This window comes from Penicillium expansum, assembly GCF_000769745.1.
Source record: "Penicillium expansum strain MD-8 chromosome Unknown contig368, whole genome shotgun sequence".
Classification (NCBI taxonomy): domain Eukaryota; kingdom Fungi; phylum Ascomycota; class Eurotiomycetes; order Eurotiales; family Aspergillaceae; genus Penicillium; species Penicillium expansum.
In genome coordinates this window covers 28,825-40,938 of record NW_015971532.1, presented here as the reverse complement: position 1 = coordinate 40,938, position 12,114 = coordinate 28,825, and the positions used below count along the sequence as shown (strand labels likewise).

Genomic DNA, 12,114 nt, shown 5'->3' with positions numbered 1-12,114 from the left:
GATCTATTTTGTGCTATGGCAGACAATTTTTAACCCCGGGAAGAAAATAGAAGAAAAAAAGAAGAAAAAAAAACGAAAGCCATTCCATCGTCACGTCGTGGGATAACAAGCAGATCCAAGACGGTTGGAAATGTGCCAGATAGGAACATTTCGGTCATCTCAAGCTTGTGTCCAATGGGGATCTCAAGTAGCCAGCTCTAATCCAGAGAATATGATATATATGCGTGGCTTACATTGAATCATGGATCCCCCACGCGGCTTTTGAGGTTGCGGCTGCGATCTGTAGTCCTAACAGAGAGTCCTGGTTTTTAAAGATGCATTTAGTTCTCCAGGTCAATCTTGACCTTCTTCTCCGAGGGAGGGATAATCTGGTCCTCGGATGCACCCTTGAGGTTAGGGAGGTCTGTCACAGCATCCTTGATGATGTCAAGCGCCTGTTGGATCTCCTCCTCTGTAATGACCAGCGGAGGCGCAAGACGAATGATGTTCTGGTGGGTAGGTTTGGCCTGGAGAATTCAAAGGTCAGCGACTCCAAAACAAGCTTAACGAGTAGGGACTAGGATACATACCAACAGACCCTTCTCCTTCATCAACATGCACAGATCCCAAGCGGTATGTCCATTTGTCTTTGACTCATCAATGACAATGGCATTGAGCAGACCCTTTCCACGTACTGTCTGGATGACCGGGCTGTTGATAGCCACCAGCCCATCCCGGAACAAGTGGCCGAGCTGCTCCGCACGCTCGACCATGTTCTCCTCGCGCACGACCTCAAGCGCGCGAATAGCAACGGCACAACCAAGTGGGTTACCACCGTAGGTCGAACCGTGAGTGCCGGCCTCGATGGTGAGCATGACTTCCTTGCTACCCAGCACGCAAGAAACCGGGTACATACCACCCGAGATGGCCTTGCCGAGCAAGACAAGGTCGGGCTTGATTCCGCTCCACTCGTGGCACAGCAGCTTACCTGTGCGAGCAATACCAGTTTGGATCTCGTCACAGATCAGCAGCACATTGTGCTTATCGCAGAGTGCCCGGGCCTCCTGCAGGTAGTCTGGGTCGGGGACAACGATGCCAGCCTCACCCTGGATAGGCTCGACGAGGAAAGCAGCGAGGTTGGGGCCGGCCGCCTCGAACGCCTCGCGGAGAGCTGCCTTGTCATTGTAGGCGATGGGCTTCTCGGTTCCTGGGATCGTGCATCCGATACCGGGAAGATAAGGGCCGTAGTTCTCGCGTGACTCGGGGTCGGAAGAAAGGGAAATGGCGGCGAACTAATGCAAGGGGTCAACATAATCAGCCACTGATGTACCCCCCACGGGTGTAACAAAGAGGGGGTCACAATTCACTTACTGTACGCCCATGGAAGTTGTTCTCTGCACTCAAGATGATAGCTTTGTTTTCCGGAATTCCCTTGACCTTGTATCCCCATTTACGGGCAATCTTGATACCGGTCTCAACGGCCTCGGCGCCAGTGTTCATGGGCATCACCATGTCAAAGCCAAAGTAGCTGGTAACAAACTTGGCAAAGCGGGGGAAGACGTCATTGTAGAATGCACGGGAGCTCAGAGTTACTCGCGAAGCTTGGTCTACCAGTGCAGCAATCAATTTGGGGTGGCAATGGCCTTGGTTCACAGCGGAGTAGGCGGAGAGGAAGTCAAGGTAGTGACGACCTTCGGGGTCCCAGACCGAAGTACCCTGAGCCCGGGCAAAGACAACCGGAAGAGGGTGGTAGTTATGGGCAGCATATTCCTTCTCGGACTCAATAGCCTCGGCCGAAGAGGCAGCATGGTAGTGGGAGAAAGGCCCGTTAGTAGCCATGGTGGATTGCGGGGAGAGCTAGGAAAATTGGGGGAAGTTGGAGGTAATGGGGATCAACAATGGGGTAAAGAAGGAAAGAAGATGGAATTGAAGAAATTGAAGAAATTCCTAATCGAAATAATATGGAAGACAAGAGAAGTTTTATAAGTAAGGGGAATTTTTCCCTTGTACAGCCGCTATTCCGTTAAGTGTTAGACCTGTTGGACGGGATGACCGCTAAGTACAGGTCGTGCCGATGTTGTTCCCTATGCGCAGGATTACCCTACACGGCTCCATTGGCTTTGATAACCACGATTTCTGATTCGTTCATTGACTATATATGCTCTAGGATCGTATTCCTGGTATTAATTATTGGTTTATTGGTTTATTGGTTTATTGGCTTATTTGGTCTAATTTGAACCAGGAAGAGAGAGAGAGGCTAACAATGCACGTCATACTTCGGTTATTGAAGGAAAAGAAGAAAAATATATACTTTAACCTTTGAGATGGATATGGAAATAAAGAATCATTCTGAAATCAAAATCAATTATAATTGAAACAAAAAAAACCATGGGACAAAGGGTCCAAAGTGTTAATTAAGTGGTTTGAAGTAGTTGGAGTTTCGGAGTTGGGGAGAACATCCTCCGCCCGAGGTCTCCTTTGTTATCCATGTTCATTCATGCGCTTTGCGAGGTCAGACATATTGAACCTCCAAGCGCAATGTAAGATAGAATGAATGAGTACTCACAATATTCTTATTCTTGATCATGTCTACACCAAACTTTCCGCGCCGCGCGCCTCAAACCCCCCGCGCACCCACTCAAAACATACTCCTCCTCCTCATCGCCTTTCGTCTCGTGAATGCTTTCGTGGTTCGCACTTTTTTCCAACCAGATGAATACTTTCAATCGCTGGAGCCAGCCTGGCAGATCGCGTTCGGTCAAGGTCAAGGGGCCTGGGTAACATGGGTGAGTGAATGCGATCGCGTGAGCACATGGTTTTGGCTAAACTTCAATATCGCTCTTAGGAATGGCGGCACCAACTCCGATCCTCGCTACACCCTTTCTTATTCGCCGCTCTTTATAAAGCCGCCGATTTCCTCGCCTTCACCTTCAGAGTTTCTCCTGCCGTGCGCGCAGAGCTCCTGATTGCCGCTCCCAAGACAGCGCAGGCCGTTGTCGCGGCAATCGGTGATTTCTACACATGGAAGCTTGCAGTGCGCGTTTATGGAGATGATTCCCGTGGGTCCTGGACAACGGTATGTGATTATGTGTCGCGTGTCCAGAATTTCTCTGGACAGGAAAGAGCGCATGCTAATTGTTCAACAGCTGGTCGCAACGGTCCTAAATCCCTGGCAATGGTTCTGCTCCACTAGGACCCTGTCAAACTGTCTCGAAACAACAATCACCATTGTCGCGATGGAACTATGGCCATGGCAATTGTCGGTAGGCTCTACAGCCGGCGATCGCCGCTACAAAAACACTAGCAATCAAATGAGGGGCACGGACCGGGATCGAAGTGTGATTCTTAGGTATGACTAGACCTCCAACTTTATGACAACAGCCACTGACGCTACCTGCAGCCTCCATAAATCCCTGCCGCTGGCGGCGCTCGCATGTATACTACGGCCAACCAACATCCTGGTTTGGGCAACCCTGGCCAGCATCGCTTGGCTTCGGACGTCATGGCCCCAGCGCAAGATCCTCATTTTTGAAGTCATACTTTGCGGGTAAGTACTCTGACCTCCTGATAAGGGACCAGCTGACCTTTTGATCTGGTAGATCGGCAATTCTCGCTGTGTCCTCGGTTGCGGACCATCTCTTCTATGGAATTTGGACCTTCCCACCACTCAGGTTCCTATATTTCAACATCGCGCAGTCACTGGCTGTCTTTTATGGCAGCAATGACTGGCATTACTATATCTCCCAGGGTTATCCGCTTCTACTCACCACTCTATTGCCTTTTGCGGTCATTGGTTTGTATACAACCTTGACAGCTCGGAAATCCACGGTGGGAGACAGTTTGCAGGCGGCGATCCGAGTACAATTGGCGATAGTCTGTCTTCTGATGCCATTTGTCCTCTCTTTGATCTCCCATAAGGAAGTGCGCTTCATCTACCCATTGCTGCCCTCCCTGCACATCTTAGCTGCGCCGCCTTTGGTACAGTTCTTTTACCCAGCCATCTACTCGCGGGCATACCCGCGTCATGCTCCCCGCAGATTGATTCTCATATTTCTCGTGCTTGTAAATGTGGTCATTGCGCTATATACAACTCTCCATCATGCATCAGGAACACTTAAGGTCCTCTCCTATCTCCGTCAGCAGCACCAAGCACACTCGGTACCAACACCAAAAAGACGAACAAACTCCACATCTGAAACCGGAATCTCTGCTGGCTTTTTGATGCCCTGCCACAGCACACCATGGCGCTCTCATCTAGTCTACCCAACAATTAACGCGTGGGCCCTTTCCTGTGAGCCACCGATCGATCTCAACGCAACCCAAAAAGCTGTTTACCGGGACGAAGCAGACCAATTCTACGACGACCCAGACCAATTCCTACGCCAGAACATGGCTGGTGGTCTCCGTCACCTCCCTCGACGACCCAGCTACATCGCTGCCACACATCATTCTGTATCAGGACTGACCCCTGATGAGACCCCAGTATACGAATGGCCCGACTACCTCATCTTCTTCGCCCAGCTCGAGCCAACCCTCCATACCCTACTGCGCGGTGCCCACTATGACGAGTGCTGGCGCACCTTCAACACAGCCTGGCACGACGACTGGCGTCGTCGCGGCGACATTGTAGTCTGGTGCATGGACACGGTCGAGCAGGACGCTTGGCGTTCCAATTCCCAACGCCACGCGCAGCAAAGCCGAGATAAGCAATTCGATCGTATCGTGGAAGCGTTCAAGCAAGAGGGACGCAAGCAAAAACAGAAGTCATGGATGGGCTTCCACGCGTCTTCGACGCCTTGGTCCGTATCGTCTCCTTCATTGTTTGAGTCGTTGCGAGATTCAGCAAAGTCTCTTGTCCCGGTGAAGTCTCCTTTCTCGATGAAGTCCCCTTTCTCAATGAAGTCTCCCTTCTCGATGAAATTTCCCTTCTCGATGAAGTCTCCTTTCTCGTCCCCTCCAACAACACCGGTTTCTTGGCCTTGGCGTCCCCCCACTCGTTGGGAGACCATTGTAGCGAGATTGTCATTCTCGAAGCAGAAGCCAGCTTGGCTTCCTTCTTGGATATCGGATCGGCTTCCATCTTGGGCATTGGATTGGCTTCCTAGGTTACCGTCTTGGTTGGGCGGAGCTAAAAAGAGACCTACGGAAGCAGAGTTGTGGTCTTGAGATCCTGGCGTTTTTGGTCTCCAGCTATTTTGTGTTATATATGTGGTCTTGCGGGGGTTTTCCTTCCCTTCCACGTTCCCTTACTCTTTCTCTTTTGTGTCTTCGTTTCTCTTTGAACATATAGCCCTAGATTTACGGTACGATAATCTGTCTTGAATAACCAGTGATATATTAGTTCGAAATTCTTATGTAACAAGACACAACAATTATGTACTATTTTGACTCGCTAACGGCAAACAAAGGAATATTTTGATGAACAATAAAAAGAATGGATGACAGGAAATGAGATGAAAAGTAAATGAAAAGTAAATCTAATGAGTGGCAAACAGACAATCAAAATGCGCCAGACATGCACAACCATAACACGGCTCGTCAAGGTTCTATATCCAGATTAGTATAATAGTCAAAATGAAAATGAAAGTCAATCCCCATGTCAATATTCAGAGTGAAATTGCTTGGCCATCTAACTATGATCCAAGGCCGAATTCATAGAACTCAACCATAGCGAGCACTCAGACTAGCAAAGGCATCAGGGCTATGGCGACCTTTCTGCAGGCCGCTCACATCAACGCTCGGCTGGCTCATGTGTGACCGTGGGAACGCCGAGTTCGTGGGCGGAGGCCCTGAAAAGGGGGACTGGCCTCCAGCAAATGGGGAGCTGTTCGCTCCTGCAAAGGGGGGACTGCTCATTCCCGAAAATGGGGAGTTGTTCGTTCCCATGGCCGGAGTAGTTCCGGGAGTAGTTCCGGCCCCGGGTTGGCCGTTCATGCCGCCAATTCCTAGCCCTGCGGATTGCTGCTGGTATGGATTGATGCCTGCTTGTGCGGCAAGGCCGGATCCGCTGCCTGTGGAGGCGGTTCCGAAGAATGGGTTATTGGTTGTGGTGGGCTGGGAGTTTGCGGTAGGTTGCTGGGGCTGGAAATTTTGTTGGGGCTGGGATTGGGGCTGAGTCTGGGGCTGATGCTGGAGGTTTGTGGCTTGCTGGGTTTGAGACATGGAGGTGTATGGGTTTGATGGTTGAGAGTAGGGGTTCATCGTGGGGGTTTGGGGCTGGGGCTGCTGGTATTGCTGAGATTGCTGGGGTTGCTGGGGTTGCTCGGGAATAGGTGTCATATTAGACTGCGTAGGACCCATATTGTACAATGAAAGAATACTGTTTTTATCCATTCCAGTGGGTTGAGGCATGAGTTGCTGCGCCTGCTGTGGTTGCAGATGGGACTGGAATTGGCTGGGATAGCCGTTTGTGTTCTGTGCTGTGTTCGGCGCCAGCCCTTGCTGGAATGGATTGTATGCTCCCAGACCATTTGATGGCTGCTGCTGCTGCTGCTGCTGCTGTTGTTGCGGCTGCATCTGCATCTGCGACTGTTGCTGCTGCTGCTGTACTTGGAAAGGAGCACTTGTTCCAAATGGCGAGGCGGAAGACATGAATGGCATGGTGTTTGCATGGCGAGGTGGTTCAAAGCCCCCCGGTTGCGTTGCAAGCGGGGTCATTTGCTGCTGTTGCGGCTGCGTGGGTTGGTTTTGCGGTGCAGTATTGAAGAAAGGGTTTGTTTGCGGCGAATTGGGGTTGGGGTAGGTCTGACTGGCCAAGCCACCCTGCGGCTGCGGCGGTGCCTGGTCGAATGGATTGTAGCTATTTTCCATTGGCTGAGGCGAAGTAACATAAGGAGACTGCGAGAATGTCGATGTGACTGGAGGCGTATAGGTCTGTTGGTATACAGAGTGCTGCATGGAGCTTGTCTGGTTCGGGTATCCACCAGTGGAGTGGGGGAACAAAGGCTGAGAGACCTGCAGGCCCTGGAAAGATGATTCTAAAGGCTGTGTAGATGCAGGGTTCGAGTTTAGCTGATCGAATGGGTTGTACGCAGCAGTCTGTGGTTGCTGGGTTTGCGAGTGGGCGACAGGATTTGAGACTGCCCGGTCAAATGGGTTGTTGGAAACCTCAGGGAATGTGTTGTCGGTTGTGACGGGGAATGGGTTTTTGGACGTCTCAGGCTTCGGGATTACTATACGTGCAGATACACCACTGCTTGTCCCGATCGGGGTCCTGGATCTTGATGCAGGTTTGCCCCCCTCGCCCAACCTAACCAGTGTTTCGATCGCTCGATCCAGATCCTCATGGAGTCCCTTGAGAACCATCTCGTTTCGTCGGTCATCGGTGAAGCCCATCTGCTGCAATGCCGCCATTTTGGACTCGAAAGATGCCGTAGTCACATCGGCAACAGGCGCGCCGAGTCCTGTCGTCCTCCTGGATGGCGATGGTGGTGACCAGGCTCCGCTTTCCGAGGTTGGCGAAGCCACCTTGGGTTTACCACCAAATCGGCGGAGGTTCGAGGCAGAGGATGACGACCGTAGACCAAACTTGAAAAACCTTCCAGACTTGGGCGGAAGCGGAGGCGGAGACCCCTCGGGAGATATGTCGTAGTCATTCTTTCTCGATTCCACGGGGGACCGGGCCCTAGGGTTGGAGTAACTCGAATCCTCCCTGCTCGGGGGCTTTGGCTTCCCATTTTCCAATGAACGGTGTTGATATTTCTGCCGGATAAACCGTTCCATGCATGCATCGGCCTCGTCAATGTCGGTGGGAATTGGCGGTTTAATACCCCGCGGGTTATTCATTTTGTTCATAAGGATGTTACCGTGCGATTTCATGCTCTAGTAAAGTCCACTTTGTCAGCTCGTGACCTTTCTTATTGCGGAATTCCGGACTATGCTCACATCGACTTGCTCTGCTGTCCATGTGTCCATGGTTAAAGATTTGATCTTGGAAATATGTGTGCCCAGCTTTCGGTGTAGCGCGGCGCAACGCATGCAAAGGAAGATGCCCATCTGTCGGAGATGAACTGTCAGTTTTTGGATTCGTTCGAAGGTAAAAGAAGCGGCAACATACATTCCAACTTGCCCATCCTATTAAAATCAGAATTAGTGAGATCAACAATAAGGGTCTGTAAGGACAAACCTGGGGAAAGGGCATCGCAATCGGCACATCGGTCATTGCCAGGAACGGTGCGGATCAGCTCCGTTAGGGTTTTTTCATTCCGCGCCTGCTCGCGCTTGCTGATGCCGGGAGCCATGATGCAAAACAGATAATTACAAGAATAAATAAATAAACAGAAGAAGTGGCGGTAATACAAAGTGGAATAGGGGAAGAATTCTGGTTCCCAGGGCGGAGAAGGGTTCAATCGACGTCCGAGGGGCAGATCATTCCAAATGAGACATATACACTACGGAGTGTAGGGAGTACGGAAAGTACATTGGTATAAAGAACGATAGAGTAGAGAAGCCAGGATCTAAGGATTTTAGCTCAATTATTCCAAGGTTGAATGGAATTAAGTTAAATTGAGTTGGCAATCTCATGTATCAATGTCCCTTTTTTTCTGGGCATAGCCTTCTCTGTAAGCGCGATCTTCTAGAACACTTTAGAAGTCTTAAGGTATTTTTAGGCTTGGGCCTAGGCTCATACGGGATTCCGAAAGAAAGTCACGAATTATGTGTATATTGATACTAACAAGAAAAAAACTAAATGGCATGTCCGGACAGCAATGACTCGCATCTACCAATGCGCCTAGAGGCCGAAGCCTTTTCGGAGCCGTCGAGAAGTCATAATGATACCCAGGAATATCTTCTAGTACGCCAATATGACCTACCATCCTATGATAGAGGAATTGGCGGTTGATTATGCGTTCGGAAAAGTGTAAAGAAGAAAAGTCGCCAATTTGCGCGGAAATTTTCGATACAAAAGGACATGGTCATGTGACTGCGCTAGTTAAATCACGTGCAACTCGGATTAAGATAAAAAGCTTTTCACTTCACACATTTTCTTCTTCTCTAACAATCATTTGTGTGTTGGAGACCTTGAGACTCCAATCCTTTAATGTCGAGGATTGTTGAGGACTTGGATCCAACATTCAGATATATAAACTTCAAACCACATAACCCGCGTGGTGCCTACCTGTGGCACTGGACGTCTCTTGGGTGATTTTTAATCGTTCGTTCGTGGAATATCAAAACCAAACAGTTTTTAGCAGAGCTGCGTCTACTCCACCCTGGTGTTCATATCTATTGAACAGCAGGACTTTTTTACGACGGACATCCCGAATTCATAATGAAATCCTATCTTCAAATTTACTGTCTATTATGTCATATTCCTTGTTCTGCATCATTAATCATCGTACTTCTTCCCTTCCGAGGTTGTATATGAACCTCAGTACCATTACACGATAATTCTAGCCTATGCTACGGTCACGTGACAATATGGCTGTAACGGGGGGGGGAATGCAATCCCAACTAGGCAGGGTTCACTCTCCCCGTGACTCTTGTTTTCTCTTATCCTTCCCCAAGCGCAGGGGAAATAGACTTTAAACCCCTTCCAGTAGTATAATAGTCAGATCGAATTTACTGAGAGCGAGTGCAAAATGACACCGTCGTCGAGACTAAAACGTAAGAGGCAAGGGAGGGCAACATAATTTCTCATCACAGCACTAACAAACTACAACATAGTTGATCTATAAACATTGAAATTGTGATGCGTTTGGAGGATTCATCGAGAGCAAGGGCTTGGAGTATAACCTTTGGGTACGGAGTAGTTCATTCGAGAATAGGGCATATTTGTTCACGCATACATGTGATAGAGGATCACTATGATAACGACGCACCATTCATGGAAATGGTAATCAGATAGCTAGAACCATGGGTAATAAGATCAAGACCATTAAAAACGTTGAATTTTGCCAAGGGAACTCGAACTCAAAGATTAATAAATAGCTTATTTGAAATCTTATTCAACAGATCTAGATGTACGAAGTATACCTAGACTACTCCATATCTAGACCTTGATTATTACTGAGCTGGGCCTGGGCACCTGGGCATACTGTTCGATCAGGTAAGCAAGTCGGAAGTGGCCGAGTGGGTCAGAATTGACCAAGCAAAACTCGGCTGTTAATAATACCATTCCGCGATATCGTTATACTCGCGCGTCTGGTGTCTGCCTGTATTGTCAATTCGATACGTACGATCTCCTAGTATCGTACTTGGGAACAATAAAGAAGATAACAAACAGTGGACAGAAGCGAAAATCGTGAAAATCCGGGGATGATGTACTTATGTACTGTACTGGAATGCGGAGACGAGACGAAACGCCGAGGCAATAATAGCATATGTGGCCCCTTTGATTGGTTGTGATTCCATCAGCTTCTATACGATGTACCCGAAGTATTGGCTCGGAGTTGTACCAACATTGGAAAATGTGACAGGAGAAGTACAAATGCCCCGGTTCTTCCCTTATCTCTTCGGCTGCACTTGTACTCCCACCTTTACTTTCCTTTCCTTTCCCTGAGTCAACACCCATTAGACTTCTTATTTCATACCCTCTCTGTCCTATCACAATGGCTTCGGCTGCCAGAACTGTTTCCCGGGCCTTCCTGCGCTCCACCCCAGCGACTTCCTCTTTCCGTACTGCTGCACGCAGCACCCGTTTCGCCATCCCCGCCAATGGTCTCCGCGCCTCTGCTCGTCGCGGATATTCTTCAGAAGCTGGCTCTGAGAAGTCTGGCTCATCCTTTGGCCTCTGGGCTCTTGGTCTCGGTGCCCTCGGTGCTGCAGGTGGAGCATACCTCTACCTGAACGGCGACTCCTCCCCTAAGGGGCCCTTCATCCCCACCCAGGCCGATTACCAGAAGGTGTACGACGCTATCGCTTCCCGTCTGGCGGATGAGACCGATTATGATGATGGCAGCTATGGTCCCGTAAGTGGAGTCACTTCTGCTCGATGTAATCCAAGATCAATGAGCTAACCTGGTCGTTTTTGTTACTCTCAACAGGTCCTGGTTCGTCTAGCATGGCACGCAAGTGGTACCTATGATAAGGAGACCGGTACTGGAGGCAGCAACGGTGCCACTATGAGATTCGCCCCGGAGTCTGATCACGGCGCCAACGCCGGTCTTAAGACTGCCCGCGAGTTCCTCGAGCCCATCAAGGCTCAGTTCCCCTGGATCACTTACTCCGATCTGTGGACTCTCGGTGGTGCCTGCGCGGTCCAGGAGGCGAGTGGCCCTTCGATCCCCTGGAGACCCGGCCGTGAGGACAGAGATGTCGCCGCCTGCACTCCCGACGGCCGTCTTCCTGACGCCGCCAAGGACCACCGTCACATCCGCGATGTCTTCTCCCGCATGGGCTTTGATGACCGCGAGATGGTTGCACTGATTGGCGCCCATGCTCTGGGTCGCTGCCACACCGATCGTTCCGGCTTTGACGGTCCCTGGAACTTCAGCCCTACTCTTTTCACCAATGAGTTCTTCCGCCTCCTTGTTGAAGAGAAGTGGATCCAGAAGAAGTGGAACGGCCCAACTCAGTTCACTGACAAGACCACTGGCACTCTCATGATGTTGCCCACTGATATGGCTCTTGTCAAGGACAAGGGCTTCAAGAAGCACGTCGAGCGCTATGCCAAGGACAACGATGCCTTCTTCAAGGAGTTCTCTGATGTCTTTGTCAAGCTCCTTGAGCTCGGTGTGCCCTTCAAGACTGAGGACCGCTTTGTCTTCAAGACTTCCGAGTAAGGGGACTGCTCAAAAATTGCATAATATTCCCGTCTCTTTTCATATACCTATCTTGATATCCGAGTCATCACTCACTAAGATTTATTTTTTTCTCGTTACCAATGGAACTTTAGAGATTTCACTTCATAATTGCATGTGCCAGTAGTCCCAGCTGTATTCACTTCAGGTAGGTTTCGCCTGGGATTGGATGTAGCGTTAGCATGGTTCACATAGTGCCATCGGGTGAGGTTTAACAAAGCTGTGTCGTAGAGCTCCAGAGAATACAATACCTTACTAGGTCATGAATATTGTAAGAACATATATATTCATGGCCAGGATATTAAGTAAATAGAAGAGAGAAAGAGAGTAGCCAGCGCTTAACATCCGTAAGTATAGGCCCGGAAGGCCCTCTCCCAAAGTGGCGTGCAAGGGC

At 49.7% G+C, this 12,114-nt stretch overlaps 5 protein-coding genes across 5 annotated transcripts; 3 read left to right on the top strand and 2 right to left on the bottom strand.

The window, feature by feature from the left end:
* Window positions 1-320: 320 nt before the first annotated feature.
* On the bottom strand, window positions 321-1,818 carry car2 (ornithine-oxo-acid transaminase; the record flags this gene model as incomplete). Its single annotated transcript, XM_016747879.1, has 3 exons — window positions 321-506; window positions 570-1,271; window positions 1,351-1,818. 3 exons carry the CDS (start codon window positions 1,816-1,818, stop codon window positions 321-323), a joined length of 1,356 nt encoding a protein of 451 aa, XP_016592998.1.
* A 746-nt stretch (window positions 1,819-2,564) lies between these two features.
* gpi10 (putative glycosylphosphatidylinositol-alpha 1,2 mannosyltransferase) lies at window positions 2,565-5,084 on the top strand (the record flags this gene model as incomplete). Its single annotated transcript, XM_016747878.1, has 6 exons — window positions 2,565-2,765; window positions 2,825-3,055; window positions 3,126-3,328; window positions 3,380-3,526; window positions 3,579-4,778; window positions 4,823-5,084. 6 exons carry the CDS (start codon window positions 2,565-2,567, stop codon window positions 5,082-5,084), a joined length of 2,244 nt encoding a protein of 747 aa, XP_016592997.1.
* A 556-nt stretch (window positions 5,085-5,640) lies between these two features.
* On the bottom strand, window positions 5,641-8,219 carry PEX2_106090 (uncharacterized protein; the record flags this gene model as incomplete). The annotated part of the gene is made up of 4 exons (XM_016747877.1): window positions 5,641-7,800; window positions 7,864-7,974; window positions 8,036-8,052; window positions 8,105-8,219. The coding sequence occupies 4 exons, from the start codon at window positions 8,217-8,219 to the stop codon at window positions 5,641-5,643; spliced, it is 2,403 nt and encodes an 800-aa protein (XP_016592996.1).
* Window positions 8,220-8,668: 449 nt separating this feature from the next.
* Window positions 8,669-9,036, top strand: PEX2_106080 (uncharacterized protein; the record flags this gene model as incomplete). The annotated part of the gene is made up of 2 exons (XM_016747876.1): window positions 8,669-8,816; window positions 8,888-9,036. The coding sequence occupies 2 exons, from the start codon at window positions 8,669-8,671 to the stop codon at window positions 9,034-9,036; spliced, it is 297 nt and encodes a 98-aa protein (XP_016592995.1).
* A 1,493-nt stretch (window positions 9,037-10,529) lies between these two features.
* Window positions 10,530-11,702, top strand: PEX2_106070 (peroxidase; the record flags this gene model as incomplete). Its single annotated transcript, XM_016747875.1, has 2 exons — window positions 10,530-10,889; window positions 10,965-11,702. The coding sequence occupies 2 exons, from the start codon at window positions 10,530-10,532 to the stop codon at window positions 11,700-11,702; spliced, it is 1,098 nt and encodes a 365-aa protein (XP_016592994.1).
* Window positions 11,703-12,114: the final 412 nt, after the last annotated feature.